Source organism: Octopus bimaculoides, chromosome 19 (genome assembly GCF_001194135.2).
Source record: "Octopus bimaculoides isolate UCB-OBI-ISO-001 chromosome 19, ASM119413v2, whole genome shotgun sequence".
Taxonomy (NCBI): domain Eukaryota; kingdom Metazoa; phylum Mollusca; class Cephalopoda; order Octopoda; family Octopodidae; genus Octopus; species Octopus bimaculoides.
Genome location: NC_068999.1, coordinates 48,233,913 through 48,246,694, shown reverse-complemented (window position 1 = coordinate 48,246,694; position 12,782 = coordinate 48,233,913). Strand labels below are relative to the sequence as shown.

At 37.2% G+C, this 12,782-nt stretch overlaps 1 protein-coding gene across 3 annotated transcripts in view; it reads right to left on the bottom strand.

The window, feature by feature from the left end:
* Positions 1 to 2,121: 2,121 nt before the first annotated feature.
* The window catches only part of LOC106877106 (uncharacterized), a 52,827-nt gene continuing 42,166 nt past the window's right edge, over positions 2,122 to 12,782 (bottom strand). For all 3 annotated transcript variants that reach the window (XM_052974782.1, XM_052974783.1, XM_052974781.1), the window contains one exon: positions 2,122 to 11,491. In XM_052974782.1, the coding sequence (XP_052830742.1) occupies positions 10,586 to 11,491 (906 nt within the window). In that variant the 3' untranslated portion in view covers positions 2,122 to 10,585. The remainder of the gene's footprint in view (positions 11,492 to 12,782) is intronic.

Here is a 12,782-nt window from a genome sequence, read left to right as displayed (position 1 = left end):
GGAGAGAGGAGCAATACCACAAGCACTAGTTATATACCAAAGACAACTGATTGTTCTTCTATACAAATTGTTACTGAGCCAACCTTGCATACACAGACTTCATTCCAATTAATTAGGAAAGCAAGTAAGAGTTGTGTAAAACCCCTCTGTCATTATAAACCTGATATTTGGAACATAAATTAACATAAAATTCCAAATTGAAGATTTTAATGTAAATCACATTAAGGCAACTTTGTATCACAAAACCAAGGGCATCCTCAAGCAGGTTGGTTTCAAAAAGGGTGAAATTATTTATGTAGATGCTTGAATGATGAAATTTTATTTATTTTTGTACTAAATTTTGTGAATAAAATATTTTTTGTTAAATGAACAGATTTTTTTTTAAATTTAAAAGACACATAGCTAAGTTGGGTTCAGTCCCACTATATTATGACACATTGGCCAAGTGTCTGCTACTGTAGTCCCAGGCTGATCAAAGCCTTGTGAGTGAATTTGATAGATGAAATCTGAAAGAAGCCCATTACATACATGCATACAATGTAAGTATACGAGGTCTGATCAATAAGTATCTGGTACTATAAAGACCAAACTACAACATGTACCAATTTGGCATTTAATCTCCTTTGGAAGCCATATGCTTAATCCAGTACTGTTTCCATTGATGGAAGCATTCCTGGAACTTGTTTTCTGGGATTATCAACAGTGATGTTGTTGCATTTACTTTGATTTCTCAACGTCCTGAAATCCTCTTTTCAAGCAGGATTTGATTTTTGGAAAGAGGAAAAAATTGCAAGGGATGAGATCTGGGGAATACAGTGGCTGTTGGACCTGGGGAATGCTGTGCCTAGCCAAAAACTGCTGCATTGTCAGCTGAAAGCAGTTTTAGCACAAACTTGGTACACACGCATCTCATACTCAAATCTTCAGTGATAATAGACTGAACTGAATCGTAACTTATCTGCACATCCTCTGATAACTCCCGGATGGTGATTCGATGATTTTCTCTCATAGCTGCATGCACATCTGCGATGTTTTTCTCAGTTCAGTTCTGTTGGTTGCCACTGGCACGAGGGCCAGTCTGGCGGTACTGGCAACAGCCACACTCAAATGGTGTTTTTTACATGCCACCTGCACAGGAGTCAGTCCAATGATTTGTTCACATGCCACTGGCACGAGTCCCAGTAAGGCGAAGCTGGAAACAAGACCACTGCTCTGGCAGTGATCCCGCTCGGATGGTGCTGTTAGCGCTCCACTGGCACGGGTGCCAGTCATCGAATTTGGTTCAGTTTCGATCTCACTTGCCCCAACAGGTCTTCACAAGCTGAGTTTAGTGTCCAATGAAGGAAGGTTGGCATGGGTGCCAGTCAACGAATTTGATTCAATTTTCGATTTCACTTGCCTCAACAGGTCTTCGCAAGCAGGGTTTTGTGTCCAAAGAAGGAAAGGTACGCATAAGTGGGCTGGCTACACCCCTGGTAAAGGCCACGGGTTATGGTCTCACTTGTCTTGCTGGGTCTTCTCACGCACAGCATATTTGGTCTTCTCATGCACAGCATATTTAAACTCCAACCAATCATTATAAAAGTAATTTATTCTAAATATTGCACCAAATATGATAACAACAACAACAATAATAATAATAATAATAATAATAATCATCATCCTTTTCTACTATAGGCTCAAAGCCTGAAACTTGTGGTCAGGGGTAAGTCAGTCACATCAACTCCAGTGCTTCACCGGTACTAATTCATTCACCCCGAATGGATGAAAGGCAAAATAAACCATAATTTGAACTCGGAACATAAAGGCGGATGAAATACCAATAAATATTTTGTCCAACATGCTAACAATTCTGCCAGCTCACCGCCTTATAATATTAATAATAATAATCCTTTCTGTTATAGGCACAAGGCCTGAAATTTCAGGGGAAGGGGCTAGTCAATTTCATTGACTCCAGTGTGTAACTGGTACTTAATTTATCGACCCTGAAAGGATGAAAGGCAAAGTCGACCTTGGTGGAATTTTAACTCAGAACATAGCAACAGAGAAAAAAACAAAATAAAATAATAATGATAGTAATAATATAACACAAATGACAAATTAATGAACTACAACCAATCATTAAGAAAATTATATATATTAAATGTTATTTGAAAAAACAAAAATAGAAAAATATAATTTTTTTTTCATTAATGAGATTTAAAATTTTTAAGTACATATAAGAGTTTTGATTTCAAAATCATTTGACTTTTAGAGCAAACACTTGTCATTGTCAATGGTTTTATAGAGGTTCAATTTAATTTGTATTGGATGGCACCGGTGTCTTAACAATATATTAATGTACTGTAATATACTGTTTATAAAATACGATTTTTTTTTTGCAAAACATCACACATAATAACTCATCAAATGTAGTGACTTTAAATCCAGCTCATGTTGTAAGTGGCCTTCATCTTGGAGTAAATGAAGCAAGAATAAAAGAAAATAATGATCAACAATTAAGTTAGGACAGAGTAGACGTCATGAGAAAATTTTAATATCCTTCAGTTATAAAAACAAAATGCAAATACATAAGAAGGGTCTATAATCCATGGTCTAAAATTCCACACGACAAAGACCACAGCTATGATTAGCGAAAAGGGTACAAAAAGTCTGCGAACCATCTGGAAATTTACTTTGCTTAAAAATTTAATACTATATATCAGTGGTTCCCAAACTTTTTAGAGACGCGACCCACTATTTATGGCGACCCATTTAACTCTACCGTTTATCAGATAGACTCTATTGACCCATCTACCGTCTAACTGCTGTCTATTCCAACTATTGCATCAGCTAATTAATAGCCACCTGGTAATCACTCCTAAACTTTTTTGAATAATTTATAAACTTATTAGTGAAATCCATACTGTCTTATTTATTTAAATGTTTTACTATTTATATTAAATGTGAAACAAAACGTTTTATAACTGTTTCAACGTCTCCATACCCTATGGGTAGGTATTAACTCTAATACAAAACCTCGAAGTAGTAACTATTATCGGCTCCATCAGTGTTGTACTGCGCCTAATTAAAATGACCACCTCTGATTTGTTAAGTTCGTGGAAAAAGCCTACTGCTTGATAAAACAACCAGTCAGGTATTGAAAGCATGAGCCTTGAAATATCTCGATAGACAGCAGTTAATCAAAGCTAATGCGTAATTTTATAACTTTTTGCGACCCACTAAGATTTCGTTCGCGACCCATCAGTGGGTCGCGACTCATAGTTTGGGAACCACTGCTATATATAATACAAGTAAAAAATGCAATATTTATGTCTGATAGACTTACAGAAACCCAGAGCTTCAGATTTGTTGGTTGCATCGACAGTTATACTTTTCCACCTGGTCAATTATTGGTTCAAGACACTTAAGATGTCGAGGATGACAAGAAGTGTCTGTTGAAATTTACAATGGTCTTACGACACAACGTTCGTCTAAGCTTAATCCAAGGGAAACAACTCAATATAAAGAGAAAAATACTGCGGCATTGGCATTTAAAGCAAAGTTGACATTCAGGATTGGAAAATAGCTGTTTGAAGGTTCAAAGGCATAATGTGTAAATTAAGTTTTTAAAATATATATATTTACTAGGGAGAATACAATATGAAAGACATCTAAGTAAAGGCGAAGATAAAACCAGAATCTTTGTTGAACAGATTTAGTTAGAGTGGAAGTTCTTGCTACCTGACATCACTACAAGATCATTAAAATGCAAAATAATGTTTGAAAGCTCTGACGGGACCCACGGTAGAGAAGTGATCACACATGTAGAACATGCTGCTGTTACATACACCCCACCCCATCACATTCTAGACAGTACCCAGAGAAAAGCTACTGCTTATTCATTTCATTCAAATTAGTCTCCTTGAATTTTTACCCATGACAGGTCTTTCCTGCAGTTGTTGACTTGCAACAGTTCAAGTTGAAAAATAATGGTCAGACATTTTAGGGGAGGGGGTACGTCAGTTACATTGACCCTCCCCCCCCTCCAGTGCTCAACTGGAACTTATTTTATTAACCCTGAAAAGGATGAACGACAAAGTTGACCATGGTGGCATTTGAACTCAGAATATGAAGAGCCAAGAGAAATGTCGCTAAGCGTTTTGTTCAATGCACAACCGATTCTGACAGCTTGCCACCTCAAAGTAGAATATTGATGTCGTCAATCTTACCCTAACCCTAACCCTAACCCTAACCCTAACCCTAACCCTAACCCTAACTCTGCCCTTTCCGCCAGACTTAACTAATGACAAAGAAAAAAAAGTGGTTCTCAAGAATATCTTTATCAACTTTTAACAAACTTCCTTTCATCCAATAAAGAAGTCTGTAGGTGGTTAACCAACCTGCTGGAAATAGCACCCAAATCATTTTCAAATCACAGCGAAATGTCTTTTAAAAAAATGGAATGATATATTGCATAATGTAGTTCTAGAGATGTAAAATGATGGCATTATAATTGGAATACTTTTGATTACAGATCTGCTTATTTGGGGCTGACATAAAACTAAACAACAACACAAATTTTATCTTTAGCAAACACATCTGGTAGCAGCACTCTTGCTACAAGAGATCAGCACTTCTTTTCACCTTAAATCCACTTCCATATATATATAAATCGGTTCTGAGATGTAAATAGAGGAGATCAAACATGTATAAGGCTGACTTGCTTCAGTTCATAACTGAAAAAAATAATGACAATGACCATAGATCCCATTATCTATAAATCTCATCCTAACCAATTTTATATCTTGTTATCTGACTGGCCATTTTTGACTGCCTTAACAATTCCAAGTCTTCATCCACCGTCAGCAAAGAAAAGGAAAATTAAACTATAATTTAATAATCCTTTCTACTATAGGCATGTGACCTGAAATTTTGGGGGAAGGTGATAATTGATTACATCAACCCCAGGGCTCAACTGGAACTTATTTTATCAACTTCAAAAGGTTGAAAGGTAAAGCCGACCTTAGCAGAATTTAAACTCAGAACATAAAGATGGACGAAATGCTGTAAGCGTTTTCTCCGGTGTGCTAGTAATAATTTCTTTTATTAGCCACAGGGGCACATATGAGGGGGCATCACAAGGATAGACAACAGTTTGTGTAGAATTTACATAAAGGATGGGGAAAAAGAAATGGAAAAGACAGTAAAATGCAATAAAAGTATACACTCTGTATAAAGTATGTGACAACATGAATGATGGAGTTCTCCTGATACAAGAGAAACTCCAACTAGGGTCAATCAAGGAACTCCACAGATCTAAGGTATGAGCCTTCTTTCCTGCTATCCGATTTATAGGGGCATATTTAGAGTAGGACCAGTAATTTTGAGGGTAGAGGGTAAGTTGATTACCTTAATCTCAGCACTTGACTGGTATTTTATTTTCTCCATCTTGAAAGGATGGAAGACAAGTTGACCTTGATGGAATTCGAACTCAGAACGGCACCACAATTGGATGTTAAACTTGTTGAAAATCATGAGAGGTGTAACAAATTTCATTCTGTCATAAAGGGGAGCAAAACGTTAAAGTCCATTTCATGCATAATACACAGGCTGAACAACCTGAATGAAGTGTGGCAATGTTATTGCAGAGAAGACGAAATTAATGGCACAGAAAAAAAGCACACAAGCATTTGGCTGATAGATGGGAGCAGAAACCTCTGCAGGGCAAATATGTGGCCCACAGTTGATGTAGACTAGAGCTAAAAGGAGAGAGCAAAGGCTTTATCTTAGTTGCCCAAGATCAAAGGTTATTGACCCTGAATTACCAAGCCAATGTAATGAAAAATGGAGTCAATCTGAAAATGGTGATCCTGCAATGATGTGATTGAAACAGTACACCACCTAATCTCTAAATGTAAAGTCTTAGCACCAGTAGAGTATAAATCAAGACATGACAGAGTTGGTTAATATCTTGGTTAATATGTTAGCATTATAAAATCAAAACTGTTGATAAATGGTATAATCGTCACCCTGGGGCAGTAACTGAGGAAGAAAATGTAATGATTTTTTAGGACATTCTAGTACATACAAACCAAACTATCAAAGGTAATAAACCAGATCAAGTTTGGTTATTGTGCCCAGCGTCGCCTTTCTGGCACTTGTGCCTGTGGCATGTGTAAGGACTTTCGAGCGAGATCGTTGCCAGTGCCCCTGGACTGGCTCTTGTGCAGGTGGCACATAAAATACACCATTTTGAGCGTGGCCATTGCCAGTACCACCTGACTGGCCTTCGTGCCGGTGGAACATAAAAGCACCCACTACACTCTCGGAGTGGTTGGCGTTAGGAAGGGCATCCAGCTGTAGAAACTCTGACAAATCAGATTGGAGCCTGGTGCAGCCATCTGGTTTCACCGGTCCTCAGTCAAATCGTCCAACCCATGCTAGCATGGAAAGCGGACGTTAAACGATGATGATGATGATGATGATGAGTATTCCTTGTGGTCATAATATCTCGGCGAAAGAATTTGATAAGCTTAGAAAATATAAAGATTTGCTAACTGAAATTGGAAAAATGTACATCTCAGGGTGGTTAGAATACAGGTGATTGTAGGAACACTTAGAATGATTAAAAAAGGAACTGAAATTATTTGAGAATGATCCTTGGTTTACCATCCCTGCAAGGAGTGCAAAAGATTGTTTTAACTGGTACATCACATGTATTGAGAAGAGCATTGTTGATGCAAGAACGATTAGCACTCGTGTTAAATTTTTGTTTTTACATATAACTTCATTTCCTTTTGAAAATGAACACTGATGAGTTTAGTTAAATGGCCTGTCAATATATACAGTGAGTTTCTTTGTCCTAGGAGTCAGGAAGACACTCGGCAAGAAATAAAAACAAAATTGAAAAGAGAAGAGAAACTAATAATAATGATGATGATGATGATGATGATTATGATGATAACGAGCACTCAGAGAGCGCAGACCTCCACCCAACGTCATCTCAAGGATTAGCCAGAGATGATTTTTAAAATGAGAATATCTGAAATAAACTTGACTGCTCTCACAAATGAGAATACTAAAAATGAACCTGACCGCTCTCAAAAATTAAGTAAAAAAAAAAAAACGGAAAAATAATCCAGAATCCTTGTCCGGTACCTGATCAATCCCAATGGTAGTCATGGAATGTGAAGTTGGGTGTGCAGGCTATGTTTGTAACGCTGTGTGTGTGTTTTGTCTGCAGTGGGAACAAGGACAGTTTTCTCTATGAAGCTCTTTTTTAGCCTATCCACTCATATAGTGTCTTTACAACTATTAAGGTCTATAGTGGAAAATATAACATTATTATAGTGAGCTTGACATTTTGTTATGCATCAATTAGCTTGAACAATATGTGTAATCCATTTAATTCCCGTCATGCTATGTTGAATACAGCAATGCACTTGACAGAAGAAAAAATCGATGATATTTGCTGAGATATGCTTCTGAGACCCCCTTCGGTCATGACTGACCCTGGGATTGCACCTAGAAAGTTACCCTCCCAGGCACAAGTTCAGGCAAGGTTGTTTATGGAAGACCAGTAGTCACCGATGCATACCAGCCTCCCCACTCCATGCCACTGATGTTATTCAAGGGAAAGGCAAAGGCCGATACAGCTTGATACCTGTGACGTCGCAACTCATTTCTACAGCTGAGTGAACTGGAGCAACGTGAAATAAAGTGTCTTGCTCAAGAACACAACACGCAGCCCAGTCCGAATTCACAACCTCACCATCATAAGCTCGACGCTCTAACCACTGAGCCATGTGCCTTCACGGATGATATTTAGTTCTTGGATATAAAGTACACTTCTCATATTTATGCCTAAGAAAAACCTGATAAAAAGAGTATGTATTATGCACGAATATATATATAGTAATTTAAAAATGGTTACTTAAAAACTGATTGTTTTATGACAAAACATATCACTGGAAAAGATACTAGACTAACAGAGAGAATATTCCCAGATTTCAAATATAATTCTCTCAGATGGGTGAAGTGAAGGCATGTAGAGAGAATAAATTGTCTTGTCCCAGAGACAAAAGAATCTCTGAAGAATTAAGGAACTCACAGCTGTTTATATCTGATCCTTTTGGCCATTTCGGTTTTTATGCAAACCACATACACGTATATACAAAAATGCAACAGACATTGTATCTTTAGGCCTGAATTGTGTGTAATGGGGGGGGGGCAATCGAAGAAGAATTTCAACTACCTTACACTACTTAAGTCTGCCAACAATTGCTCTTGTCGCATGCAAATCACTGACATAATATTAGAGCGGACAGCAAACAATATCATCCATGTTGTAGTTATCACACAGCATCTTATACAAACAGCTTTAACAATTTAGACAAAGAAGCAAGGTCAAATGTGAAGTAACTTTAAGTGTTATAATAATATCAATTTGTAACATAGACTTGAAGCCACAAATTTTGGGGAAAAGTGTGCAGTAATTTAAATTGGACCCCTCGTGCAGTAATTTAAATTGGACCCCTCTTGGTACAGTGCCTAACTGCTACTAATTTCATTGATGTTGGAAACGTGAAGGCCAAAGTTAACTGAAGTGGGATTTAAGCTCAGAACATAAAGAAATCCAATTAAATGCTGTAAGGCAGTTTGGTTATCACTCAGCTATTGTAAAACTGTAATAAAAATGCTGAAGAATATGAATGGAAGTGTCACTGGAGCATCACTCAAGTGGCTGTCAAGAGTTCAAAACAGGTCAAATCCTACCTTATGGATCAAAGTCTCAAAAGCACACATCTCTGAAATGGCATTGCAGTGCTGTTAACCTGATGACCCATTGTTTTCAGCGCAAAGTGAAATCCTGCTTCACAATATTCTACCTAAGATATGAACAAACGAGGGAGCCTCTACATAGCTGCCCACTTTGCTAGAAATAACAGCCAAGTCTTCCTCAACTCACAACCAATCATCATACAAAGGGAAGACACACTAGATAATGTAAATTCTTTATATGCCATTTTTAGGGTGGTTGTGGTCAGCTGTAGGCCACCCTGAAAAGTGAGTATGGTTGTGGCTGATGACTGAGTAAAGATCAACTCATTCAGGACTGAGTAGAGCAAAACAAAAACAACATACTATGTAGAAGAAAAGGAAGGAGCCTCCACAGAGTTACTTATGTTGTTAGAAATAGTAGCCTAATTTCCCTCTAATCACACACTACAAACCGAAAGAAAAAAAAAGATATAAAAATAATGTAGCCCTTTAAAAGACAGGATGGTTAGGGTTGTAGCGCCTTGGGTGAACCAATGCCTTGTGAGTGAATTTGGAAGACACAAACAGTATGGATGCCTGTCACACACAGACACACATATGTGTGTGTGTGTGTGTGTGTGTGTGTGTGTGTGTGTGTGTGTGTGTTTGTGTGTGTGTGTGTGTGCATGTCTGTCTCCACCACTGCTTGATAACTACTGTTGGTTTGTTCACATCACCATAACCTAGCAGTTTGGTAAAGAAGATGAACAAATTTAAGAAAATAAGTACTGGGGGTGATCAATTTGATTAAAACTCTTCAAGGGCTGTACTCAGCATGGCTGCAGTACAATGACTGAAACAAGTCAAAAAAAAAAAGCACTTTTGAAAATTAATGATGTGCTACCTACAATATATATATGCAAATTAACCCTGACCTCCACATACATAGTAATTGTGTAATTGCCAACAGCAATATACAGCAGCCTAATATCCTATGCTATCCTCAACTGGGGAAAGATATTGGATATTTTGTGTCTGAAGAGTGATCAACAAATTGTGAAACAATCTGTCAAGAAACTCCTCCACTCTTTTTTTCTGCACATTGAAAGCATAGAAGGAATATAATTACATTCCTATATAGTTTCTTTTGAGGGTTGGTGATAGGAAGGGCATCCAGCCATAGAACATCTCCATCAACAAATTCCCTCCAGCCTATGCAAGCATGGAAAACTGGATGTGAAAATCCAGTTCTATATTTAAGAGATGAGGAATTATGTACATAATTTACATTATTTACATTTGTTGGATATTTGCCCTCATCTTGTTTGTTGTTAACATGTTTTGACTGAGATACCCTCCAGCCTTCATCGGGAGTCTTGGGGAAATTTCGAACTTGGGTTCTCATTCCTAAGATATTTTTCGATGTTATTATTATTATTATTATTATTATTATTATTATTATTATTATCATTATTATTATTCAGATCACTGCCTGGAATCAAAGTCAGAATCTTGGGGTCAGTAGCTCGCACTCTTAACCATGATGCCATATGCTCAAGCAGTGACCTGAATTATAATAATAATAATAATAATAATAATAATAATAATAATAATAACGTCAAAAAATACCTTAGAAATGAGAACCCAAGTTTGAAATTTCTCCAAGACACCTGATGATGGTCGGAGGGTATATCGTTGTGTTAAACGTTGTGTTAACAACAAACAAGATGAGGACAAATATCCGTCAAGTGTTAATAATGTAAATAATGGATGTCAAAATGTTCAGACAAGAATAATAAAAGTTTTGGAATTTGCACAAACGCTACCATTGCTCATTAAATTGTCAGGTGCTTAGTATTTGATGTGATGGGGACGAATTCTCCGCCAACACATAACCATAGCTACAGTTAGTTTTAGAATCTTCAATGGAATTCAGTCTTTTGGTTGGTATATCTTGTTCTTGAGGAATATCAGCTGGTGTTTGCTGTACAGGAAACAAATTATCATTTGATACACACTCAGGAATAACCGTATTTTCTGAATCTTCAACAGCTTTTGTATATTCAGCGGTTACATACCCAGTATTATCGTAACTTTCTTCTTCAAAACTTTCATTTGGTGTTTGTAGTGACATAGAAAAACTTGGATCTGATGTGTTTGTAGTTGGAATATCATTGCTTGTAGAATATCCAAGAGAATCACTATCTCTGCCTGGTAGAAGCATTTCATTAGAATTGTTTGTTGATGTTTGAGGTGACGGACAATGATCCCCAACTATTACATATCCAGGACATCCAAGCATATTGTTTAATTCTATGTCTTGAGAAATGACACCAGTATGATCCTTTGTTAAGTTGTTCACTACTTCCTGTTCCATTGGAAACATATATTTAACTTCAACATTTTTAGTAGATAAATTTGATAAATTTTCTGGGTTTTTCATATCAGAATTTTCTGGGATTTCATAAAAATTCTCAGGATTTTCAAAATTAACCTTGTTTACACTTTTGTCTTGAACTTCATCATGTTCTGGGTTTCTATGTTTTCTGCCATTAGCAGAAGAAAGTGGAATTGATTCAGATGATACAAGAGAAGTAGTTGTATTAGCTGAAGTGTCACAGTCATTTTCCATCACATCAGTACTGTTTGAATTAAGTTCAGCTCTCATGTAGGAGTTTGAATTTGATATTCCATTTACTTTGTTTTGATGTTCCTTTGTGTCTTTACTTTCTATCGTAGTGTATTCAAGCTGGAAAAGAAAAAAATGTAATAACCTCATTAATATTGTAATTGTGAAAAACAACAAATACTCTTAAAAAATACAATAATAACACCTATTTATTTTTGCTTGTTTTAAATCCATTTTTCCATGCTTGCATGGGTTAGATGAATATGTTATTAACATGTAGTTTTAAAGCCAGATGCTCTTCTAGTTGCTAATCCTTGACTGTTTTCTCAGTAAGGGATCTCTTACTGTGTGTGATTTGAAGGCATAATGTCAGCAAATGATTTGTTAACAGGAAAACTGACAAAAACAACACAGCCTATATGTCACAACTTTCATGGAACCAGAGGCTACACCAGGCTCAATCTGATTTGGCAAAGTTTCTACAGCTGGATGCCCTTCCAAACACCAACCACTCCGTGAGTGTAGTGGATGCTTTTTATGTGCCACCGGCACGAGGGCCAGTCAGGTGGTTCTAGCAATGACCAAGCTCAAAAGGTGTTTTTACGTGCTACCTGCACGGGAGCCAGTCTGGCGGCACTGGCAATGACCATGCTTGAATATTGTTTTTCACATGCCACTGGCACATGTGCAGGTAAATTATTTAAATATCCCTTTCTTGGTCTATCCTAGATCTTCTAGTGGTTGGCTTTGCTTGAAGAATCCATCTTGCAATTCTTTCCCATGTCCTTAGTACCGGAACTGTGGCTTCCCAATGTGGAGATGTAGCAGATCAACCTGGAGATATTTCCTGATACCTGAGCTATGAACCCTGTCAAGTAACATTACTCTAGTGATCCTTTAGAGGAACCCCACTTTGGCCACTTGTATTCATGATTGTTCTTTTCCAGTCATCACCCAACATTCATGACACAGTGACTTTCTAAACACCCTGTACTTATTAAGTTGCAGGTCAGCCCTAACTGGCTACACTTATGGATAGGCATGAAAACTGAATTAAAGATTAATGAGTTTGGTTTTTTTAGCCAACCTTTCCTCTTCTGAGGATTGAATGCTGGACCTGGCTCATTACTGTGCCAGTGTTTGCAATTCTAGTATCCAATTCATCCTTCTGCTTCTCATTACATGTGAATACAGCCCAGCTCTGCGATACTTAAAACTTCTCTGCTTGCCTCAGTGATGTTCTACTAACAGGCAGAGTGCACAGATACGAGTTTCTTGAGAGGACCAATGCTTTAGTCTTTACAACACCTTACCTCAGCAGAGAACCCATTTATAAAATTAGATTTATTTAATTAAGTGGACTCTTCTCTTACAAACTGCTGGTCTTATGCTAATGTACAAAAAAAACCCC